Raw genomic sequence first — 26667 nt, 5'->3', positions numbered from 1 at the left:
ATCTATTGGTTATGAACTGCAGATTGAAACTGAAGAAACTGCAAAAAGGCTGGAATTTAAGGAGATGGGACCTGGATAAACTGAAAGAACCAGAGGTTGTAGAGAGTTTCAGGGAGAGCATAAGGGAACAATTGACAGGAATGGGGGAAAGAAATACAGTAGAAGAAGAATGGGTAGCTTTGAGGGATGAAGTAGTGAAGGCAGCAGAGGATCAAGTAGGTAAAAAGACTAGGGCTAATAGAAATCCTTGGGTAACAGAAGAAATATTGAATTTAATTGATGAAAGGAGAAAATATAAAAATGCAGTAAATGAAGCAGGCAAAAAGGAATACAAATGTCTCAAAAATGAGATCGACAGGAAGTGCAAAATGGCTAAGCAGGGATGGCTAGAGGACAAATGTAAGGATGTAGAGGCTTGTCTCACTAGGGGTAAGATAGATACTGCCTACAGCAAAATTAAAGAGACCTTTGGAGAGAAGAGAACCACTTGTATGAATATCAAGAGCTCACTTGGCAACCCAGTTCTAAGCAAAGAAGGGAAGGCAGAAAGGTGGAAGGAGTATATAGAGGGTTTATACAAGGGCGATGTACTTTAGGACAATATTATGGAAATGGAAGAGGATGTAGATGAAGATGAAATAGGAGATAAGATACTGCGTGAAGAGTTTGACAGAGCACTGAAAGACCTGAGTCGAAACAAGGCCCCAGGAGTAGACAACATTCCATTAGAACTACTGACAGCCTTGGGAGAGCCAGTCATGACAAAACTCTACCATCTGGTGAGCAAGATGTATGAGACAGGCGAAATACCCACAGACTTCAAGAAGAATATAATAATTCCAATCCCAAAGAAAACAGGTGTTGACAGATGTGAAAATTACCGAACTGTCAGTTTAATAAGTCACAGCTGCAAAATACTAACGCAAATTCTTTACAGACGAATGGAAAAACTGGTAGAAGCGGACCTCGGGGAAGATCAGTTTGGATTCCGTAGAAATGTTGGAACACGTGAGGCAATACTAACCTTACGACTTATCTTAGAAGGAAGATTAAGAAAAGGCAAACCTACGTTTCTAGCATTTGTAGACTTAGAGAAAGCTTTTGACAACGTTAACTGGAATACTCTCTTTCAAATTCTGAAGGTGGCAGGGGTAAAATACAGGGAGCGAAAGGCTATTTACAATTTGTACAGAAACCAGATGGCAGTTATAAGAGTCGAGGGGCATGAAAGGGAAGCAGTGGTTGGGAAAGGAGTGAGACAGGGTTGTAGCCTCTCCCCGATGTTATTCAATCTGTATATTGAGCAAGCAGTAAAGGAAACAAAAGAAAAATTCGGAGTAGGTATTAAAATCCATGGAGAAGAAATAAAATCTTTGAGGTTCGCCGATGACATTGTAATTCTGTCAGACACAGCAAAGGACTTGGAAGAGCAGTTGAACGGAATGGACAGTGTCTTGAAAGGAGGATATAAGATGAACATCAACAAAAGCAAAACGAGGATAATGGAATGTAGTCAAATTAAATCGGGTGATGCTGAGGGGATTAGATTAGGAAATGAGACACTTAAAGTAGTAAAGGAGTTTTGCTATTTAGGGAGTAAAATAACTGATGATGGTCGAAGTAGAGAGGATATAAAATGCAGACTGGCAATGGCAAGGAAATAGTTTCTGAAGAAGAGAAATTTGTTAACATCGAGTATAGATTTAAGTGTCAGGAAGTCGTTTCTGAAAGTATTTGTATGGAGTGTAGCCATGTATGGAAGTGAAACATGGACGATAACCAGTTTGGACAAGAAGAGAATAGAAGCTTTCGAAATGTGGTGCTACAGAAGAATGCTGAAGATAAGGTGGGTAGCTCACATAACTAATGAGGAGGTATTGAATAGGATTGGGGAGAAGAGAAGTTTGTGGCACAACTTGACTAGAAGAAGGGATCGGTTGGTAGGACATGTTTTGAGGCATCAAGGGATCACAAATTTAGCATTGGAGGGCAGCATGGAGGGTAAAAATCGTAGAGGGAGACCAAGAGATCAATACACTAAGCAGATTCAGAAGGATGTAGGTTGCAGTAGGTACTGGGAGATGAAGAAGCTTGCACAGGATAGAGTAGCATGGAGAGCTGCATCAAACCAGTCTCAGGACTGAAGACTACAACAACAACAACAACATACATATGTACATATTGACACACAAGAAACTTAAGTTTGGCTATACAACTGAATTTCCAGTCCTTCAATCCAGTGCACTGTATCTGGAGTTGCTAGCAGGAAGTGCTCTTCAGCACCGTGATAGGCTCAAATCCTGCATTCAGTGACAATGTGGTGAACAGTCTGGTAGGGAGCTCCGCAGTCACAGGCTGGATTAGGCAGCTTCTTCCACTTAAAAGAGAGCAGCACTGCATCGGCCATGGCTGGTACAGATTCTGTTGAGATGTGCTGCAGACGTGGTTGCTAAGGATTTCAAACCCCTTGAAGAATGGAAAGGTCGGTGGGAAGCAGTGACAGATGTGTACCTGCATAACATCTTCTGAGGTGCTAAACTCCCAAGTGGATTCGACCTACAATGCAAGACCTGGACTACTCTCAATTATTATTATTATTTCACTGCTACAGATTACTGAGCTGCAACTCAGTTATTCACATATTTACTACATAAACTATAGTATGTATAAACATTGAAAGTTAGAGATTCAACAAGGGTTTCTAATTTTGAAAGTGTGCGGGAGAGAGGGGGGGCACCTGTTCCAGTCATTTATTTTCTGAGGTGTGTGCTCTGTTTTAAATATTAATCATATATCACATTGAAATTTAAATGAAAGATAGGACAGAAATTTTTTTACTTACTATGAATCAGCAACAGAAGCAAAAACAGGTAGTGCCATTAAAGATTAGCTTTCACTTACAGGTTCCCCCAGCTACAAAAAAAGGGGGATAGATAGTTGGAGAAGAAACGAATATGCAGAGATAGAATGTGTCAGCATCACAGCGAAATCAGCATTGAAATCCTACATGCAAATCTTCTTCTTTATCCCGTCTCTACCGTGTATCAGCTCGTTAATTGTTGGTTTTTGCAATTTCAGTGGTAGGTAGCGGCAGGTGTCCTTACTGTTGCTACCCCTTCCCCCTCCCCATCATGATGGAATTTTTGTGGCACAACTGCCTTTATTTAGTGTTATCCCATCTTAAAGTGTTTGAATGTTTTCTACGTATTTGCAAATCAAGTAACTGAGGCAGGATTTGGGTACCAGCTCAGTTATTTGCCTAGTCAGATGTGGGAAACCTCCTAAAAACCACATCCAGGCTGGTCTGCACAAATGGTTCAAATGGCTCTGAGCACTATGGGACTTAACTTCTGAGGTCATCAGTCCCCTAGAACTTAGAACTACTTAAACCTAACTGACCTAAGGACATCACACACATCCAAGCCCGAGGCAGGATTCAAACCTGCGACCGTAGCGGTCGCGTGGTTCCAGACTGTAGCGCCTAGAACCGCTCGGCCACCCCGGCTGGTTGGTCTGCACACTGGTCCTCATTGTTGATATGCTGAATGGATTCCTTCCAGGGCTAATGTGTCTCCCTAAATCTCAGAAGTGGCATGCTAATGTGCGTGGTTATCAGAAGGGTGAAATGCCACATGCAAATGGAATTGGAAAACCTGAGAAACTAGAAGTGACAGAATGGACTGTCAGCAGGTCAGAGATAAAGAAATCACAGATTCAGAAATGAAGGAAAATGAGATAAAGCAGCAGTACCAAGAAAAGAGGAAGATGTATATGGTTGCCACAGAAGCAGCCAAGAAAGGAATATATGAAATCCCCAAACTTTGAAAGATAGACAAAAAAGGAAATTTTAAGTATATATTAGGCACACAAGAAGGACGTAATAAAAAGGTATATAATGAAAGACAATTGGTACATGTAGCAAGAATTTAAAAAATTAGCCAAGGTTCAGTTTCACCCCCTTGAAATTCTGAGGTGCTTCTGTTAAGACGATGAATCTATATTGCTGCATAGGGAAGAAGGCACTGAGGTTACAGCTCTACCATGTGAAAATATAAACTGTGTATTTGAGTTCCAAAACCCATTTTAGTGGCCTTTATGTCAATATAGAAAACTCGCGAGCAACTGTACATCAGCTAGTTTATGACTAGCCATTTCCCTGCTGGTTCTTCGTACAACAAAGTAGATCTTACCAGTAATATCACTGCATTATGTCACTTTAATATGGTAGATGAGACAGTTACAGCAGTACAGGTGTTACAAGAATAGCTTCATATGGCAAGGAAAGTGCATGAGGAGCAGGATCTCAGACTCGGCTGAGGTTGAGGGGCTAATGAAAAGTTACTTAAGTTGTGAAGAAGGAATATAGGAAGAGGAGGATTTAGTTTTGGGTACAATATCAGAAAAACATACCTTGCCTGTGAAATGGAAATGATACAAAATGTAAACTGCCGGATGCTTGAAGAAAGATACATACTATCAGTTAAAATCCTACTTCAAAAATCTTGAGAATGGAATTTCAGTGAAGCATCTCATAGACAATTAGATGAAACTAAGTAACAGTTCACAAAAATATATATAAACAGACATTCTAGCCTTAATCTATCTACGAATGAAACAGGTAGAAATCTGAATGTTCCCTTAGCATAACATGAACATAATAATTCATTGTGATTAAAGCAATGGGTTTGTATAATAGAGGAGTGGGTTTCAAACACATGTTGGTGCAAGCAGTGTCAGGTTTTAGATAATTTCAATAGAATGTTCGAGGTAAAAGTTGGAGTGATTCCTTTTAAATGGCACAGTGAATTTCCTTGCAGGTGCCACACTGCGATTTAAGTCTGGAATCTTGCATTTCACAGGCAATAGAGCATGACCCACAATCTGCCCATACAGCTTCACTTCTGTCAGTTCTTTCCTGCTTTCCAAACTGTTCAGAAGTTCTCCTGCATACCTTACTGGACATGTATTCCTGGAAGACAGTTTTCTTTACAAAGCATTTGTGAAGTTTAGAAAGAAGTAGAGAAATACTTGCAGAGGTGAGATTGTGAGGATGGGATGTGAGTGATGCCTGGATGGTTTTGTCATTAAGAATGTTGCTTGTAGAAGGCAAGTTTTTGGGTTTGAGTCCTGGACAAGCACACAGTTTTAATTTGACAAGAACTTTCAAAACAATGCATACTTTGCTTTGAAAGCAATAGACAGTCTCGAAACAAACCTCTAGGCTGTTGCTAACCCATTTTCTCAGCAGTATCCTTTCTGTCAGGAGTGCTACCAAGTGAGGTGATGCAGTGGTTTGAGAGGCTGGTGGTTAAAATCACGATCTAACTGTATAGATGTAGATTTTTCATAATTTCCCAAAATTGTTTCAGTTAAATGCCTTGACGGGTTAATTTGAAAGAGCAAAGCCAACCTCCTTCCCCTTTCTCACTCAATCTGAGTTTGTGCTTTGCCTCTAAATACCTTATTATTGACGGGACACTAAACTCTAATCTTCCTTCTTTACAAGAAGCTCCTGTGAAATTTGGAAGCTGGGAGAGAGATCGTGGCAGAAGTAAAGCTGTGATGGCTCTTCATGACTTGTGTGTTGATAGCTCACTGCCTGCTAAAGGAAAGTTTTCAGATTCAAGTCCCATTTCAGTGCACAGTTTGAATCTCTCTAGAAGTTTCAAAACAGCACGCAGTTTCCTGAAGAATGAAAGGTTTATTATGGGTGCTCCTTCATTTTTGTCCAATCTAAGCCTGTGCCTTATCTCTAACACCCTTACTATCAATATGATATGTAACATTACTCTCCCTTGCATTCTGTAAATTCATGGAGATCTCACTTTAAAGATCATCTATTTAGTTACGGGAAATTCTAATCACAATATAGTAAATTCTTCTTCGTTTGATCTCAACTACCCCATTAACAACCTAAAAAGTCATAAATTCTCATCAGACTATTAAGGAAACCATTTTTTTCTAATGGTGTGGCTTGTTTCAGTATTTAATTTAATGAACTGTAAGTTCATGAGTTAAGGAGGTATATGATGTTATCTCAGTGATTAAAAAATCGAGTCAAATTTACTGTGAACTTGGCGGTATGAGCCCAATTATCAGTATGAGGTTGGACCCTACTGACCTGGATGCATGCACTAATTCATTGGGAAGGGTGGAATGGAGTCATCGTAACCTCTCCTGATGGAAGCTGGCCCACAATTGTTCTAACTGGTCCTTGATATTCTGGATACAGGCAGGGGGATGGAGTTGCCACCCAAGTTGATCCCACCCATGCTCTCTCTGGGTATCTTGCTGGCCATGGAAATACCTCAACATCATGCAGACAATTCATAGAGACAAGTTCCATGTGTGGACAAGCATTAACTTTTTAAAAAATTGCACTGCAATACTGGTGCATGAGAGATGATGATGCCAACATCCTTCACGTACTTGTAACTGTCAGATTTCCCTCAATCACTACCAGCCATGACCTGAAGTCATACTTGATAGCTCTCCACATCATGATGCCAGGAGTAACACTGCTCTGCCTTTCCAAAACATTATAAGAATGGGACTTCTACCCTGGTCACCGCCATACTCCCCAACAATGATCATCCATGATAGCACAAAATAGTAATTCATCACTGAACAAAATGTGATGCCATTCATCAGCAGCTCATCTTTTCAGGTCACAGCACCATTCCAAATGCAGCTGTCTGTGTTGTGTTGTGTCAAAGGGAGCCTACACGGGAATGGTAATTCCTTAATTCGGCTGCTGCTTGTCTCCAACCAATGGTGCAGGATGACATTCAGCGTTGCACGGAGTCCATTACTTGTTCTCAGATGCATGCACAGATGTGAAGGGGTTATGATGTGCTTGGTGCACAATATTGCAGTTCTCCTATGTGGTGGTCACGTTGACCAGAAGCTGGATAATGAATATGCTTAACCTCACATTCCCATGCAGTCCAACATCGGGCCTCTGTAACATTCAAATGCCCCAAAATCTGGATATTGCATGGTTTGACCAATCAGCCAAATAAAGGTCCATAATGAAGCCCCTTTCAAACTATGTCAGGTGATGGTAAAGCTGCCTCACATGAGTATGCAGCTTATCTGTATCCATCACAGTGATCACTCAACATCTGACACCGTCTGCACCCACTGTATACCCTACCAGGCCTGGTAACAACATTAAACATGAACAATGCTAGTGCAATATGGTGACCATTCTATCTGTCACAGAGAATTGCAACTCTAAACATTTCAAAAAAATTTACTGTAATCCTTTGTTTGTAGATAATGCCACTAACCTTCTAAGTAAAAAAAAAAAAATAATAATAATAATAAAAATAAATAAATTCATCTAAAGTTGCCATTTTCTTATAATTAACTATAAGAAGTCTTTCTGCAGACAACAGGTTAGACTTCATTCAGTTCATTTCAGTGATATCTACACTGAAGTAATATGTCATTTAATACTGCAGTAAAATATTGAAGTATTACGCCTGTTTTAGAACTTAACCATCATTTCTCTTCGTTACTTTAGGTAATAATATTGAGTTTTTATGATTGCTGTTCATATGTTCCTTGCCTTATTCCTTCTTTTTGTGAGTAAAATTCAAGAAAACCTTGTTTATAGCATCAGTGAGATACATCACGAACAGATGGTAGCGATGTTGGGGGCTTTCAACTGTGAAGCACAAACAGCTACTGGTGGAAACGGCAGCCATCTATATAGATATGACATCAATGAACCACTGCCATTGACACATACAGAACATTACAATATATGACTGGTTGAGGTATATGTGTGAAACAGCCATGTCAAGCATGCTGCAACTGTTGGGGATCTTATTTCACTCACTCTACTCTAAATACATTCATAGCAATTAAAAATTAAACACTACAAGCCTTGAAACTTCCTGGCAGATTAAAACTGTGTGCCGGACCGAGACTCGAACTCGGGACCTTTGCCTTTCGTGGGCAAGTGCTCTACCAACTGAGCTACCCAAGCACGACTCACGCCCCGTCCTCACAGCTTTACTTCTGCCAGTACCTCACCTCCTACCTTCCAAACTTTACAGAATCTCTCCCGCGAACCTTGCAGAACTAGCACTCCTGAAAGAAAGGATATAGTGGAGACATGGCTTAGCCACAGCCTGGGGCATGTTTCCAGAATGAGATTTTCACTCTGCTGCAGAGTGCGTGCTGATATGAAACTTCCTCAGTTGTTAGAGCACTTGCCCGTGAAAGGCAAAGGTCCTGAGTTCGAGTCTCGGTCCGTCACACAGTTTTAATCTGCCAGGAAGTTTCATATCAGTGCACACTCCGCTGCAGAGTGAAAATCTCATTCTGGACTACAAGCCTTATTGACAGTAGAGGTGAGTAAGTCAGATGGAAGAGACCATAGTGAATGTGAAGTGATCATAATTTCAATCAGCTATTGCGTTCCAAATAATAGTGCATGATGTGTGAATAGCTTAACCTGTTATATCTTTACATTTATAAATCTTTAAAAATTTACATTTGGTAAACAAAACAAATCATGTTACCTGCTTTATGGTAAACATGGATCCCTAATGTAAAATGTTTAAGAAAATAAAATGAAGACAATACCTGCATTCTGTGTATCTCATTCTTCATTGCTCCAATTTCCCCCTCTGTTCCCTTCTCCATTCGAATGTTGTGTTTTGTCTCTAAGGCCATCTGCACCTTCTTCTCCCATGCAAGATTCTCTCTTTGATTGTCCAACAACATTTCTGCAAGACCTGCTTTTTCTTTCACTAAATCAGAAATCTCTGCCTCCAGCTGTAGTGAGTATGTTTCTGCATCCTGCAACAGTAAATGTTTTATTATTCATCCCTCTGTTACTGAGGTTCATAGCCCTTGGTGTGTTTGATTACTAGCATTTTAAAGGAAACATCATTAATGCAAAAAAAACTTCCAATATGTGTAATGCTGTGTCCTGACAAGATAGGCACAAGCCCTTTTAAAAAAAGCTAACTTCAATGTAGAGAATTTACCAAGTACATGTACTGGCTGTTATACTGTATATCCATTTGGCTTCTCTCGTAATCATTTCAGTTACTGTTGTATTCAAATTTATTTAGTGAAGAATGTATGTGTCAACAGCTGAAGAAGTTTATGCTATAGATGAGCTAAAGCAATGTCTCATTTTGTTCAGAAGCTGTCTGACCTCTTTGCCCAGATTATAGCAGTCAATTGTCACTTGAATCAACCCTGACACATATATATAAGTACACATCAATAGGTTTTTATTTATACCTGTATGTTGTTACATGGGATTAAGGGATATTGGATGCTCAGTCAAGTCCACTGACAACCAATGCCTAGCTTGCCCATAAGTCACATTCCATCTCGAATGAAATTTTTGTAGCTGCAGTTAATTTAGCCTAAGCAATGTTAGCCTGATGATACCGTTTTTGGTCACCTCCTCAGGTTAATTTTTATACACATACCAACTATGGTAAATAGCAGAACAGCATTTACACTTAAATAAATTGATTGTTGAAATACTGATTGCTGAAATATTCCCATGAAACTATCCTAAGTTCACCTCCGCCCTATAAATGAAGATCATCTGGACCTATGATAATTCTAAATAGTATCTAGAAATGTACAAACGAAACATTCATAATGGGACATTAGCTGCACTCCAGTTTTATCAAATTAAAACATGCATCTGAGTAACTGTCTGAATCAACTTCTCATGTGCTGTGACCAAAATTCGGCAGGAAATTGGGAACAACTAAAGAACCCATTGAGACTGGACTGACCTGCCAGGTGTTGCCAATAGCGGATCACTAAGTTGAACAAAAAGAGGAAAATGGAGACAACATGACAGAATAACAAAATACAAATGTGTAATCCAGAGTGCAGAAACCTAAGATGTAGTGAAATCTGAGACCAAAACCAGCTGTAAGGAGAATGATACAAGAGCTTATGAATACGCAACTGAATGCAGAGCCACATACAATACTGCCATGAGCGCTAATCAGCTAGCAAGAGGGGCATGGTCCTGCAGTAAAGCAAGACCGACACTGCATCACAGCGATGCAAGTGCTCACAGATGTAGCCACACTGCCTAGTGGCTGCTGATGAGTTCCATGGAGGATGGGTGAAATGGCAGACTAAAGATGTGTTTTATGCTGTCTGAGGAGCAGAACTGTTTGAAAGCTGTCATCATGAATTTGGATCCATTGTCCGACTGTGTGGTTCAGGGAAGCCCTTCTATCGCTAGAATCTGGACGAGCACATTAACTGTGGCGTCAACTGTGGTGGATGCCGCGTGCTGCTCTTGTATGAATATTTAGAATAAGCATTCATGGCTATTAGCCACACAGACCTTAGAAATGGGCCAGAGGAGTCCAAATGAATACAGTTCCAGGGGCAACAGGGGGCAGGCCAGGGGCCCAAAAGACTGGGGTGGAGTGGCCTGATGCCAGGTACAAGCAAAACAGCTGTACACCATAGCTTCCACATCACTGTTTAAACCTGGCCAATAAGTGTGTTACCATGCTGGGGCTTTCGCTTGTTCCCCAGTGGCCACAATGCAGGAATTGTAAAACCAGAGGCTGTTGGGCAGTCAGGATGTTAACATGGTTAATATCTGCCTCTCTATCAAAAAGTCATCATTGATGACCAACGGATTGTGGCACAAGTGGGAACAGGCTTGAAACCCTGGATTGGTATTCTTTGAGGACCCACCCATGGAAAACATAGCACATGACTTGGCCTATGAGTATGTCACTATGTGTGTTTGCATCATTTCATGCAGCCACAACTGGAAAACCTTTTCAAAGGTTGGCTGCATTGCACATCTACATGGAAACATAAGATTTTGTCAGAAAATAATAAGTATGACACTTCTTAACATGTCACAATATTTTAACAGCACCACCTGGCTTGAAACCAAGAGCTATTCACCATGTAATATACTTCTGGACAAAGGCTGGGTCTGGCCCCACAGTTTGGTGAGACAGAGTGTCTGCATCAAAGTGAAGTTAGTCATGAATAGACGAACATGGACCTTCTTAATGGCGAAGATAATCGCTAAAGCATCCTCTTCTATCTGCAACTCTTACTTTTGAGAAGGTGACAGCACCTTTGACGCACAGGCGACTGGATGCTGACTACCATCATTGCTCCTCATTGCCAACACTGCACCACTGCCTTATGGATAGGTACCTGTAGCCAGAACCAATGAACATAAGCAGCATGCTGACTGGCAGACCGCAGCATACACTTCAACTGTGTGAAAAACAGTTGTCCAACTTTACTGAATGCCTTTCTTTCACATCTGGTTTAGTGGATGCATGATATGGGCCACCTGCGGGAGGAAGTTTGAATTCACCTTTCCCAAAAAAAACTTGCAGCTTCTGTAAGTATTTGGAGTAGTGGAGAGTCGGTAGATGTGATGCGATCAGTGGGCTGGATCTCTTCTTTTTTGAGCAAGTGCTTGAGGTATTCCACTTGGTCCTGGAAAAACTGTCATTTTTCTAAGTGGCATTTTAGCCTATCACCACATAACATAGTCAATAAGGTTGAAAGGCAGGTTGTCTTGAGGCATAGTGCCCATGACAGTTACATCATCAAAATATTTAGTGCAAGTGAGTCCGAACATGGTTAACTGTCCCCAGATATCTCTGGAAGGATGCCAGAGTGGAAGATATCCCAAAAGTCAGAAGCTTGTATTTATATAAACCAAAGAGAGTGTTGTCGAGAACCACAATGCTTTGCATCTGCTCATCAAGCAGGATCTGCAAATATGCATCGATAAGATCAGTTTTAGAAAAATATTCTACTCCAACAAGCTTTGTGAGGAGATTTTTGGACATGGTATAGGGTACATTTCTACTTGTATGTGGATGTTGATTGTTGATTTACAGTGGCCCAATCAACCTAGGGTTGTTGAGCTGACTGAGCTCCTTGATGTGTATCCATAAGGGGAGACTGGAATGGGGTTATGCTCAGCAGAAACAGAGCACTGCGTCTGGATGGGAGGAGGCCCAGAAATCGAGGGGGAAAAGCAGGGCAAATGTCGTCAACTTTGTGGAAGGGAACAGTGTCAGAGGTGACCTGCACCTCACTGTTGATCGAGACTCCAACAACAAGATGGCATCCACACTCAAGGTATATCTACTACTAGTAGTAGTAAGCATTAATACCTGCCAGTGGACAGTTTCTGCCAACATATAGTGTCTGGAACCCTTGCACTGACTGGCCCAGTCACATGTTATGTGTTATCATATACAATAACTTCATACAGCTGAAGATGGGAGTTTAAAATCAACACCGATCATGGTTTGAATAAATAATTAGTACAGCTGCAGCACATCTCTCTCTAAATTTATCTTCCTTTGGAAATATCTATGATGCTGCCAAGACCATTGCTGTGTTGGCTGTCATTATATTAGGGAAAATAAAAATCTAGTCTAATTCCCCATTTTATGATGGAGTCTTACCTTACAATAAAATACTTTTTTCTATGAAACTGAATTATTATGCTCAGTCCAAGCACTACTTCAAGTTGAGGTGTTCTCAAAAAAAAATCATATGCTGTTGATTCAAATATCAAAATACTGTTATTATAATAACTGTAATTTGAAGAAGAGATTGAGGGAACATATAATGATATAAAAGAAATTATTCAGATAGTTAATGAAGACAAAAATGTAATTGTGACGGGAGACTGGAAATTAATGTTAAGTACAGGAAGAGAAGGAAAAATAGTAGGTGAATGTGGTCTGAGAGAAAGGAATGGAAAAGGAAGCCACATAATGGAATCCTTCACATAGTACAATTTAATCATCATTAAGATTTGGTTTTAAAATCATGAAAGAAGTCTGTGTACATGAAAGAGACTTGGCAACACAGGAAAAATCAGATTTTAAACAGCAAAACACATTCAGTGACAGATGTGGACTCTGATCAGAAATTACTGGTTATGAACTGCAGATTACAACCAAAGACTTGGCAGAAGGATAGCGAATTACAGATGCCAGAGTCTGTTGAGAGTTTCATAGGCAGCCTTACACAACAGCTAACTGAAACAGGGTACAGAAGATGAATGGGTAACATTTGGGGGTGAAATAATGCAGGCAGTGGGGTAAAACATAGGCAAAAACACAAAGGCCAGTAGAAATCCTTTGATAGTTCATAATATATTGAATCTAAGTGATGAAAGGAGGAAAAATAAAAAATGAAATAGGCAAATGAGAATACAAGCATCTAAAAAACAAGGATGTGGAAAATGGCTGTGAAGGAATGGGCAGAGGACAAATGTAAGGATGTAATTGTTGTGATCTACAGACTGAAGATGGTTTGATGCAGCTCTTCATGCAACTCTACCCTGTGTGAGCTTCTCCATCTTCAAATAACTACTGTAACATACATCCTCCTGAATTTGCTTGCTGCATTAATCTCTTGGACTTCCGCCAATGATTTTTACCCCCCCCCCCCCCCCCCTCCAAGTACTAAATTGGCTATCCCTTTATGTTTTGGAATGTGTCCAATCAAATGGTCCCTTCTTCTAGTCAGGTTGTGCCACAAATTTCTTTTCTTCCCAATTCTGTTCAAAACCTCCTCATTAGACCTTTGCACTCCGTAAGGCAGACACAGGGTGGCTCCGCGCGCTCTTATTTAAATCGCCGCCGCCTGGGCGGCAGTGCACTGCAGAGATTTGCGCGGATCTCTTTGTGGAAACAATGTGGCCGCTGGCCAACAATTGGGGTATACATTAAAACAAAATGTGTGCTTTCATTCATATATTTACGTAAGCTTTTACAGTACAAAACTTTCCATTGTGTGGTATTTTTTGAAACACTTTTCAGGGTGGAGAGCTGGGTTTCGCCGAGCATGTTTCGCAGTAATACACAGTTTCACGCCTGCCACCTTTCTTTTTTCTGTCTGAGCACACTGCACAATTCTTATGCTTGCTCCCAGGAAGCTTGTTGATAATGTGCAACTTTCCATTCAAGCGTTCCTCGTCATCAGAAGTTGAACGACGTCCTCGTTTCTGTCCTCAAGTTCTTTCTTCAGCAACTAATCCTCTTATAACACTTTTACAGAATGCTTTGTGAGACGGTATTGTCAAGTTGTTTTTCTCACAGTGGTTCTTGTATAGTAAATAGCTGTTTACAGGTCGTACCTCCAACAGCCAGAAGTATAGTTTCCACCACCACTTGAGACTTTTCATTAGAAAACCATAACTGGAAATAAAATGGTCAGATTGATCAACTCCACCCATCTTTGAAGTATAATCAATAATCACGTTTGGTTTATTTATTTCTTCCCTTTCCTTTCTGTTTCTGCTTTCTATAAGTGACACTGCGTTATTGGCTTTTGTAGAAAGCATGAGAACTGTTTGTTTAATTGATGAAATGATAAAATATAAAAATGAAGCATGCAAAAGGGCATACAAACATCTAAAAAAATGAGACTGACAGGATGTGCAAAGTGGCGAAGCAGGAATGGCTAGGTAACAAATGAAAAAAATTTAGAAGCACAAGTTGCTAAGGGGAAGATAGATACTGCCTTAAGGAAATTTAAAGATGTTTTTGGAGAAATGAGGAACAGCTATATGAATATCAAAACCTCAGATGGAAAACAAGTCTTAATGTAAGGATACAGAATCATATATTAACTAGGGGAAAGATAGATACTCCCCACAGATCAAGAGATGTTTGGAGAAAAGGAAAGCAGTTGGTTGAGTATAAAAAAATCAGCTGGAAAATCAGCACTAAGGAAAGAAGGGAAAACTGAAAGGTGGAATGAGTATACAGCAGAAATGAACTTGAAGGCAGTATTACAGAAAGAGAAGCATATGTACATTAAACTGTGATAGCAGAGATGAGACTGCAAGAAGAATTCATTAGAGCACTGAAAGACCTAAGTTGAACCATGGCTTCTGGAGCAGATAACATTCCCTCAGAACTCCTGATATTGTTGGGAGAGCCAATTTCAATTCCAAAGAAGGCAGATGCTGTCACATGTGAATATTATCGAACTAGAAGTTTAAAAGTTTTGCTCACAAAATACTGATACAAATTATTCATAGAAAAATGGAGAAACAGGTAAAAGCCTACACTTGAAAAGGCCAGTCTTGATTCTGGAGAACTAATGATAATATCACCTATTTTAGAAGATATGTTAAAGGAAGGTAAACCTATGTTTAAAGCATTTGTAGATTTACAGAAGCCTTTTGACTATGCTGCCTGGATTACTCTTTTTGAAATTCTGGAGGTAGAAGGGATAAAATACAGGAACTGAACGGTCATTTACAACTTATTCAGAAACCAGACCACAGTTATACAAGTTGAAGAACAGGAAATGGAAGCAGTGGTTGAGAAGGGAGTGAGACAGGATTGTAGCCCCTCCTGGTGTTATTCAATCCACACACTGTAGACCAAGGACAAATTTGGAGAGTGAATTAAAGTTCAGGGAGAAGAAATAAGAACTATGAGGATGCTGTAATTCTCTTTGAGATGGAAAATGACTTGGAAGAGCAGTTTAATGGAATGGCTAGTGTCTTGAAAAGAGAGTACAAATAACAAAAGTAAAATGAGGGTAATGCAATGCAGTCAAATTAAAGTAGGTGATGCTGAAGAAAATGAGACAGTAAAAATAATCTACGAGTTTTGTAGTCTATGAGTTTTGCTATTTGTCAGCAAAATAACTGATGATGATCGAAGTGCAGGGGGTATAAAATGTAGACTGACAACAGTGCAGAAAGCATTTCTGAAAATAAATGTAAGATGGTGATAATGCAGCACTTGAAATTTTGGGAGACCCAACAGTCTCCAATTCATCAGAAATTTTTCCATATTTTTAGCTTGGTGTGGTTGACAGTATAATCTGACACCTTTGAGAAATGTCAGAACCATTTGGTGTGGTTCCTCTTCAGTAACAATTGGCTGCCTCACTGAGCCGAGACAGAAAGTGATGTAAATGATGATAAATCGACAACTGATTGCTCTGATACAGTACTAGTGATAAATTTGCTGTCAACAATCTCATATATCTCTGCTATTCCTAAAGACAGTAATTCCAAATAAACTGCACCAAATTCTTGGTGACCATTTTTATTAATTATCTTATTTCTGGACTTTTAAAATCAATGGTGTGCCTTTTATTTCATAACTAGTCTACAAAAAATTATGTATGTATATTTATCTTTTCCAAAACTTTGAGCCTTAACTGATTTAACAAAGCACTACAATATTTGACTCTTAATTTAGTTTTGTTTTTACAGAAAAGTAATACAGACTTTTAATTTTGTTATACTTTAATCTCCCCTGTTGTGTTTAATAAATAACAATTACTTGTATTAAAAGTATAGATTTTGCTTACATCCCTTTTTTTTAAACCAGGTTTTTAAAAAAGACTTTATAATATGGCATACAGAATAATCCACCATTGACAAATTCCTGAGCATGCCAGGTTATCAAGGTCTTACTGTATTTGTCTGGAGTGTAGCTTTATATGGAAGTAAGTGGTTTATACGAGATGAGAATAGAAGCTTCTGAAATGCAGAGCCACCATAGAGGGCTGAAAATGAGATGGTTAGGTCAAGTCACTAATGAGGAGGTACTGAATTGAATTGGGGAAAAAGATATTTATGGCATATCTTGACTAAAAGAAGGAATCAGTTGGTAGGACACATCCTAATGCACAAAGATATTGCTAGTTTGGTAATGGAGGGAAGTGCGGGGGGTAAAAGTTGTAGAGGGAGACCAAGGGATGAATACTGTAAGTGGTATAAATTAAATGGGTGTGGGTTGCAGTAGCTACTAGGAGACGAAGAGGCTTGCACATGATAGTGTAGTATTGGGAGCTGAAGTCCACAACAACAACATTAATGTAATTATCAACAAGCTCATTTCATTTTAAGATTGGATTGGCAATAAAAATTCTGTTAGTATAAATATGAATTCATAAAAAAATCTGCCTATTGAGATATCATAAGTAGTGTCACAGGTTATTGGAACCTACATATTTGATTTTCTCCTCTTACTTTCTTAGTCATTTCAACAAAAAATTTCAACTGCAATTACTAATGGTTACTGCACAACACATCTAATACATAGAAAATTTGACTTATCAAACATTACAAAAGTAATAAGCAAAAAATTATTAAAACATCCGAGGTTTAAAAAATATAATAAAGGATGGTCTTTGCTGGAATATAAATACTTTAAGGGGTACAAGTAACCAACTCGCCATGCACCTGCGGTACTGAGTTGGTGATAGGCACATAAACAAAACTTACACTATTGTTGGCTTTAATATCAATTCTTCTTCAGAGCTATAAAATCACACACACACACACACACACACACACACACACACACACACACACACACACACACAAACTTGTACCAGTATACATTGCCCTGATGTATATAAAATCTGTAATTAGAACTTATTACAATACAAGACATCACTTTTGCAGTATGTTATGTTCCACCAACTGCTGATGGAAAAAATCCGTTAATGTTTTTAATTTTTTTCAGGTCAAATATGCAAAAAATATGTTACAAACAGGAAGATGATTCAAATCAGCAATGAGCAAGTTTGCAGCTCAGTACCTTACTGATTAGGCTACATGTCTCAGCCACTGATATGGTCTTATTGTACAGTAAACTACAACTATGTATGTCAATAACACAATATGATGTTATAAACTTTCTCTATAAGGAATCAATGTTATTTTCCTAATTCTGACCTTGAGGCTGTTGAGGTAGTCTGTCTGTGTTATAATATTGTGCTTGTCAAGAGCTTCTTTGTATTCTTTATGTTCGCACAATTTCTCATTCAGCTTGTCTAACTTATTTAGAAGGTCTCTGATACAATGACAAACATCTCTTTCTTTTTTGTTGTAATCATCCATTTCCTCTTCTATAGTCATGTTCTTCTGATCTAAAATTGACACCTCTGAAAAGATATCATTTTGATTAGGAAGATGAATTAAAAAAATGAAAAATAAAGAAAGAAATATCTTACTATCAAGAAAGTTATCACTGTCTACAGGAGTGGCCAAGTTGGGAGTAAGATCCTAAAATGTGCAGAAAAAACTTAAGTCAGCTCACTCTTTTTACTGGCTTATCTTCCCCACAAAAACTAATTTCATTCATTCATTCATCCACTCACAAACGCCATTCATGATTCCCATGGTGTTAGCAACTAGGAATGAGTTACCCTTTACCCTCCTTTTATTATGGAGGATGAGGGGGAAGGGTGAGGAATGAGGTTCACAAATCAAGCTCAAATTATGCCCCAGCAAACAGACAGATGTAGCAATCCAGTACAAACAAAGCCAGAACCGGTAGCAGATAATGTCTGACAAGTGTTTGTGCGACGTGAAATTTCAGAGCTATTCCACCACACATGTTTGGTCCCCATGCAGCTGAAAATGCTGGATAGTTCTAGGTTCTAAAATATTCCAATACCATTGTAACTCCAATTCATGCTGTTTTTCTTGTATTATACGCCAATGTAAAAGAAACTGCTACAAACGTGAATATAGAAGATTCAAATGTGTTTGAATGTTACCTGCCAGAAATTGAAATGATATGTAAAAATCTCATTCAAACTGTACAATTAGTTACATAGTAAGTATTAGGTAAATATTATACAGTGGTAACATGAGTATATTTGCTGATTAATAAACACAGTTTTTTCAATGGTTTTGATGTTCATTTAATAAGAAATTATGCTTTATTTCCTTCACCTCTCCCCTTTCCTGAAATTAATAAGCATGGCCCCTCCTCCAAATAGGTCACGCACTGTGTACACTATAAGTAAATCATATTATGTAGGACTGCCTTCAGAGGTGTGGACCATGTCATATTACACAATATTGCTTAGAAGCACACAGAGAATAGGGAACATGGAATATACCACTGCATCTCACTGAGTTTATATTGCATATATAGTAGTCTTGATATTTTGTCTTAAAAGAGTATAAAAATTATATTTATCTGCAACAACAAACAACAGCAAGTTTTTATAATATAGGACATTTCAAAAACGACTTTACAACTTTGAAAATTCATATAAATTAATTCATAGTATCTACAGAGGTGTTGTAGTCTCAATTTGCAGGAAATACATCAAGTTTTGTCTTGTGTAGTTCGGTAGAGCCGATTCACACTGTAATGACTGCTACCAGCAGTTGCATTAAAGAAGGCTGCCTTCACTTGACCCAAGCGTGCTAGCTGTGTGTTTAGGTTTGAAGAATCGAAGTCGGTGACAACAGATGTAACGTGCAGTAAGCCGTCTGGACCATGTATATTCTCAAATTTATGATCTTATCCTTCTTTCAATTTCATTTGAAATGTTTTAATCTACGACTGTATGGTAATATATATCGTGCTAATACAATTACAAAATTTTCTCTGACACCTATAAAATTAATTTACCTAAAAAAAATTCACACTGGAAAAATACATTTAAAATCTGATACTTAATACTAACCTCATTCAACAAACTAAAAATGCCTAATTAAAAAGATAAATACAAAAAATAATTATTTTATAAAAATCCTGCAAAATTAAACCCCCATGATTAAAAAACAAATTTCATAAAATTACTGTACTACAAAAAGATAAAATTTTGTTTATCTGAATATATATTTTATCATAATTGTTCTATTGTGCTGTTGAGTGAATTTCATTTTCTGTAAATTATTTTTAATTTAATGTTCTATGTTTCAATCTCAGTATATCTTTACTGGTGTTAACTGTGTGCAAGTAGTGTTTTCTGGCGGGAAGGAAGGAAGGAAGGAGGGATGTAAAGTTTTACTGTTGTGCTCAGTTACTGGACAAATTGTAAATTCGAGTTGCGTACAAATGGAATGTATTTCACTGAGTGAACATTGTAATTGATGGCAGCAAAGCATCTAGGACTATTAAATATGAAAATTACATACGAATCAGTTTGCCATCTATGTTATTCATGAAACACATCAACCTATTAAGTTTCCAGACCTACAAGAGAATCTGGGTTCCAGACAGAAGAAATTCAAGCAACGAATCAAAGGAGATCCCGTAAATAAAAAATAATAAAAAAGTAATTTTTTTAAATTGCCACTAGACCCAGCCAATATTTTATACTCCACGAACATTTATTACAATTAATGGTCATCCAACTGTGCGTAACAAAGGAGGTTGTTAAACAGTTCAGCATAATTTCTGTACCAAGTATGCTAAAGATCCTCCTAGTAGGCCTACAATTTATGAGTGGCACAAATGTTTTGTAGAAACAGATTTCTCAGTAAGACATGGGAAATCAGCAGGTTGTCCAAGCACATCTGATTACATCGTTGAGCGAGTGAGACAACATTTTGTCAACAGCCCTATGAAATCAACCCAGCATGTATCTAATGAACTGCAAATCCCACATATGACTGTTTGGTGTTTTCTGTGCATTAAACAAGAACAAAGTGTACGACCCCTTTCTTTACTATGAGAGAACCATTGACGGACTAGTGTACCTGGATATGTTATGACAATTTTTGATACCCCAGATCGATGAGGATGACCAAGAACAAAATGTTTACTTCATGCAAGATGGTGCACCATCCCACTACCTGGCTGATGTTCGGCATTTTCTCAGTGACAGCTTTACAGGTCAATGGATTGGTTATGATGTGCCAATAGCATGGCCCCCGTGTTCCCTAGACCTGACACCACTCGATCCTTTTTGGGAATTCATCAAGGATGTCACATTTGTACGGGGTTGAATAAAAAGTAATACCTCCACCTTCGTTAACTGGGTTTGGATGGGAATATTTTAATAAATCAAACACAGAAATAATCCTTATAATGTGACCTTTAATTACCTATATTCACTTTTCCACATAATCACCAGCCAATTGGATACATTTCTGCCAATGATGAACAAGTTTTCTGAAGCCATCACGGAAGAAGTCAACACACTGTTTCTGAAACCACAGTCTCACAGTTGTAATGGTGTACCCATGTTTCATTTGCTGTCACAACTGAATGGAGAAAGGTTTCACCTTCATTCTTCTAACTCGATAGGAGTTCCTGGCAAATTTCAAATCTGTCAGCTTTCATTTCAGGAATCAGCATCCAGGGTACCTACCCATTGTGCACAGATCTTCGGATAGCCAAGCAAAGAAATAATGTGACCCACACATTCTTGTGAAATGCTGATTGTGCTTGCAATTTCTCTCTGAGTGATACGACGATTGTCCTCAATCAATCTGACAACATTTTGCTTGTGAAACTCAGTGGTTGCTTTCACAGGCCGTTCAACTCTTTGTCATGCAGGTCAGATGTTCCCACCTCAACATCTTTAAACTCACTCATCCAACGATGCACAGTACTCAAATCAACACAATCACCACAAACTGCTTACATTCTTGGATGAATCTCCTTTGTGGTGACACCTTCTGCTGTCAAGAATTCAATGACTGCACATTGCTTAAATCGCATTGACTGACCGTCTGCGTAGGGTTCCATACTTTACACTGTAAGAACACAACCATTCAATGCTAAGGCTTCCCGCCAGCTGGAGCTGTAGAGAAGAAGCTATGGAACAAGCCACTACTGCCGCACACCAATGCTGCCAATACTGTTGAAGAGTTACGAATGTGGAGGCATTACTATTCAGTCAACCCTTATATCTCCTGTGTCGGTTTCTCTACCTGAACTTAGAGCAAATATTTATCCCACCACTGAGCAAGTTACTCCTACAATGCTACAGCAAGTTTGGAAAGAAACTGACTTCTGATGGGAGGTGTGCAGGATAACCAATGGAAGCCACACACAACATCTTTAGTTTAAGGTAAAGGTTTCCCAACAAAATTACACTAAACCCAGCTCTATACCTTCTTTTAATAATGTATATGAATTTTCAAAGTTGTTAAGTCCTTTTTGAAACACCCTATATAGCTTACTGTCCTCACTATTTCACACACAGCCGCCTTTGTTTATGGATTGTGCCTTATTATTATTGCTGATCTACCCAGAAGGATAATTAAGGTAATTATTTCTAGATTACTTTATATATGCATATTCATGTCCAGAGAAAAGCTCCACCTCTTACATTACCCAGCCACTGTTTTATCTACTATTTCATACAAACTTTCATTTAATTTTACTGATTTTAGAGACCACTATCAGCTCCCTATACTGGAAAAATGGAAACTTGTTGAATACAAATAATAGTATTAACTTGCATTTACATCTCTGAATCCAAGTGTCGTGCTAAATAATAGGAGTGCCTAATGGTCACTTCCTTATTTTTTTTTTTTAATTTTGGATTTCCAGTTTTCTGCTTGACATCAACTGGCAACTTTTTTGACTGCAAAATAAGCAGAACTGAGCTTTTTGATTAACTTTTCCACATGTTGGTGGCATCTCAGCTTATCGTCTACCTGGATGTTTAGAAACTTCACACATGGTATATCATCGAGTGCAAATGCACTAATCTCTACATGTGAAAGCCATTTTTAGTTTTATGGAATTGAATAATATGAATTTTTGTAAGATTAAAAATTAAAAGTGTTTGCTGTGAATCAGTTTTAAACTTGTTCCACTATTCTCATGATAGGGTTTAGTAAGAATGTGTTTGCACCTTTTATCAATACACGACTGTAAGACAAGGAGACTACTGCTGTGAATTTTAAAATTTTCCCAGCAAACTGAATGTTCAAACAATTTTCAGGATTGCAGCCAGTCGTTGTTCCTTTCGTCACACATTATTGTGACTAGGCACCTGCCAGTCATCTTTAGGTGAGCCATCAACCACTGATGAAGGCTTGCTCTATTCCACTATATATAGCATGCTGCAAATATTCCACACATGCCTCAAAATGCAAGTTGACAGATGGGCCACACTTCCTGATGACAGTGCCTTCACTGGTGGAACCATGGAACTCAGTTGTTCTCTGCATTACCACTCCTGCGGCCATTGGCACACTCTGTTGTCTTTGATTAGAGTAAATCATGGAGACGATAGGGTTCCACACACTACCCAACTGGTAGCCACTATCACGGTTCATCAGATTTCCTGCCAGGCATATTTCCAAGGACTCCTTAAAAACGGATCCTCAAAAAGAAGTTAATGTTGTCAGAATCATAGCTTTATCATAGTCAACTGAACTGCAATAGTGGACTTACTTGGTTGCAAAAGGCAATTGCAATGTTGATATTCAGTGCAGCATTCTTTCACAGTGAGAGTTGTCTGACCTTTGTAAGTCATACCACACTGGCAAGGCATTTTTTAATTCTGGCCTTCCGCAATAGCAAATCACCCTTCACTGATCCCAAACGGTTTTCAATCTTAAATGGTGGATGGAAAATCACTTTCATGTGAAATTTACAGAGGATTCTTGCTATTCTAAATGAAATGTTACCCACAAAAGGAAGAAAAGCTAAAAATTTTGCTGGTGTGTTCTCCTATTTGTTCACTTCCTGATTCTTGGTTTCAACTGACAGTGCCCAGTTAATCTGCTGGGTGGAATATCCATTTTTTTCTGAACACTGTCTTTATGTGGGCATCAAGTTGCCATCACCTGTTGCAATCCTCCATGTGAATTTTCCATTGATGGAAACAGTGCTGGAAGTCATCCTCCATCAGCTCCTTGATGATGCACGACACTTTTTCTTTCACTGCTTCAACAGACTGAAATCTTGTCCCTTTTAATGCAGACTTGACCTTGGGGAACAGATAAAAGTCACATGGTGCTAGGTCAGGTGAACAAGGTGAATGATCTAACAGTGGGATGCCATACTTCACTAGAAACCCCTTACCAGACAATATCATATTAGCCGGTGTATTGTCTTCATGCAGAACCCATGACTTGTTCTTCCACAATCCAGCTCATTTTTTTTTCTTATTTTCTTATGGAGTTGAGCAAGAACCTCAAGGTAGTAATGCTGATTAATAGGAACCCAGTTAAGATGCAGAATCCCATGAATATAGAAAAAAAAAAAACTATCAATCATCGGTTTAAATACTGGTTTGTTCATCTGAATTTTCTTTTCTGGATCATAAGTGAAAAACCACAATTTGTCACATATTGCCACTCTTTCCAAGAAATTAGGATCATTTTCAGTGGCATTCAAAGTGGCAATACAAACATTTTCATGAGCTTTTCTTTGTTCAACCAAGAGAATTTTCAGCACCAGTTTCACAAACACTCTTCTCATGTTAAACTGGTTATGTAAAATTTTCCTTACACATTCTTTGTCAATTCCTACACTTTCAACAATCAATCAAATACTCAACCAATGATCAGATCAAATCATATTACCCACTTTTTTGATATTTTCATCCATTTTTTATGCTGAAGGGCATCCCAGGTGTGAGTCATCTTCAATGTCTTTTTGGCTATCTTGAAAGTGCTTGAACCATTCAAAACCTTGCGTACATGATAAACAGTCTTTGCCATATATTTCTTTTACTGAAAGATAGGTTAAAGTAGCAGTTTTTCCAAGTTTCATGTGAATCTAACGAACATTGATACAGGAAGTGTGAGCAAAAAGTAACAGGAAGTTTTGTTTTTCTGAAAGAATCCATATCAATCCATCACCAACTTTCTTCCCTTCAAAGTAATACCTCTCAGATATATTATGCTTATGCCAGTGCTTTTTCCAATTGAACTCACTTTTCGCTATGGTGTTCAGTTCCTTCAGTGATACTGTTTCTACCTCACCAATGGTGGCAAAATGATGTCATTTAATGATTCTCTTCAGCCTCGAGAATATAAAGAAGTTGCAGGGGTGCATGTCCGGTGAATGCGGTAGAAAGAAAGACTCTTTATTAATCCATCATCAACTTTCTTCCCTTCGAGGTAATCCCCCTCAGATATAATATGCTTATGCCAGTGCTTTTCCAATTGAACTCACTTTTCGCTATGGTGTTCAGCTCCTTCAGTGATTCTGTTTCTACCTCACCAATGGTGGCAAAATGATGTCATTTAATGGTTCTCTTCAGCCTTGAGAATATAAAGAAGTTGCAGGGGCGCATGTCCAGTGACTGCGGTAGAAAGAAAGAATCTTTATTAATCCATCATCAACTTTCTTCCCTTCGAAGTAATCCCCCTCAGATATAATATGCTTATGCCAGTGCTTTTTCCAATTGAACTCACTTTTCGTTATGGTGTTCAGCTCCTTCAGTGATTCTGTTTCTACCTCACCAATGGTTATTATTTAACGGTTCTCTTCAGCCTCGAGAATATAAAGAAGTTGTCTGGTGACTGCGGTAGCTGAGAGAACATAATGGTTTTGAGTTTTACCCAAAAATCATGAACAAGCATTGAGGTATGAGTGGAAGCATTATCATCATGCAATTTCCACAAGTGGTTTTGCCACAATTCTGGTCATTTTCTTTGGATTGCTTCACACAAATGGTGCATAACTTCAAGATAGTATTCCTTATTGCCCATACAACCATAATGCAGGAACTCATGATGTACAAACCCATAGTAATTGAAGAAAATAGTGTGATCAAACTTGTCATATTTTTTTCAGCCTTGGCTCGTCAGGCAGTTTCCAATGGGGCATTTGGGTATCAGTTTCGATGTCACATCCATGTAAACGTGTTTTTCACCTTTTATAATCTTCCTTAGAAGTTCCAGATTGGTGTCACCATTCAGCAATTTCTGGTCAAAATATACATGACATTATTGTTGACTGAAGTTCAACAATTTCAGAACAAACTTTGCTGCTACACATTTCACACCAAAAACATCCAAAAAATTGCTTGGTATGAGTCAAAGGATACACCAACACCATCAGCAACCTCTCAGATGGTGATTTGGTTATTTTCCAGAACCATTTTCTTTGCCTCTTCCACATTGTCACCGGTAATTTGTGCTAGGGTGCCCAGGGAGGTCGTCGTCTTCAACATCTTTTTGACTCTCTTTGAAATGTTTATATGACTCATAAACTCTTGTCTTACTGATAGCAGACTCGTGAAATGCCACAGTTAGCATCAAATACAGAGCTGTACTTTATGCCATTTTTCAAACAAAATTTAATGCAAATTCTTTTAACCATCTTTTTCAAAAGTAAAAATTCTCCAAGCATACAAAAACGTGTTTTACCTTTTTGATTGTCAACAATAAACTAAAATATTCAAAACAGATGAAAATGAAAATATACATAAGGAACATATGTACCAACAAGATAAAAAATTTGAAAATCACATGTACAAAGCCACAAATTACCGTATTTACTCGAATCCAAGCCGCACTTTTTTTTCCGTTTTTGTAATCCAAAAAACCACCTGCGGCTTAGAATCGAGTGCAAAGTAAGCGGAAGTTCTGAAATATGTTGGTAGGTGCCGCCACAACTAACTTCTGCCGTTGAATATATGTAGCGCTACACAGGCATGCTTTGCAGGCACAAAGATAAATTCTGGCGCCAAATTCTCTGCGTCAGTAAATAAATTTAAAAAAAGGTGAAAGACGAGCTTTTTTCTCCGCCCCGAATTTCGACCACTGCATTTTCATACATTATCCAACGAAGTAAATACAAATTCCATATTGTTCATCTTCGAATGTAGCAGCTTTTCAATGTACTACGAAAATTCAACTGGCAAGACTGTTTGCAATGTTTCTGAACTGAATTTTTTCCTACCTGTGAGAAGAGATGGTTGCTAATGGGAACTTTTATGAATTGTGAATCA

At 38.5% G+C, this 26667-nt stretch overlaps 1 protein-coding gene across 1 annotated transcript in view; it reads right to left on the bottom strand.

Moving 5' to 3' along the window:
- The window catches only part of LOC124595019 (coiled-coil domain-containing protein 40), a 384638-nt gene that overhangs the window by 15921 nt on the left and 342050 nt on the right, over window positions 1-26667 (bottom strand). Inside the window, exons 10-11 of the mRNA XM_047133570.1 lie at window positions 17729-17937; window positions 8599-8814 (exon numbers count right to left, since the gene is read on the bottom strand). Of these exons, the coding sequence (XP_046989526.1) occupies window positions 8599-8814; window positions 17729-17937 (425 nt within the window). The remainder of the gene's footprint in view (window positions 1-8598; window positions 8815-17728; window positions 17938-26667) is intronic.

This window comes from Schistocerca americana, chromosome 2 (assembly GCF_021461395.2).
Source record: "Schistocerca americana isolate TAMUIC-IGC-003095 chromosome 2, iqSchAmer2.1, whole genome shotgun sequence".
Taxonomy (NCBI): domain Eukaryota; kingdom Metazoa; phylum Arthropoda; class Insecta; order Orthoptera; family Acrididae; genus Schistocerca; species Schistocerca americana.
The sequence above is the reverse complement of the archived record's forward strand: the minus strand, read 5'-3'. Positions and strand labels throughout refer to the sequence as shown.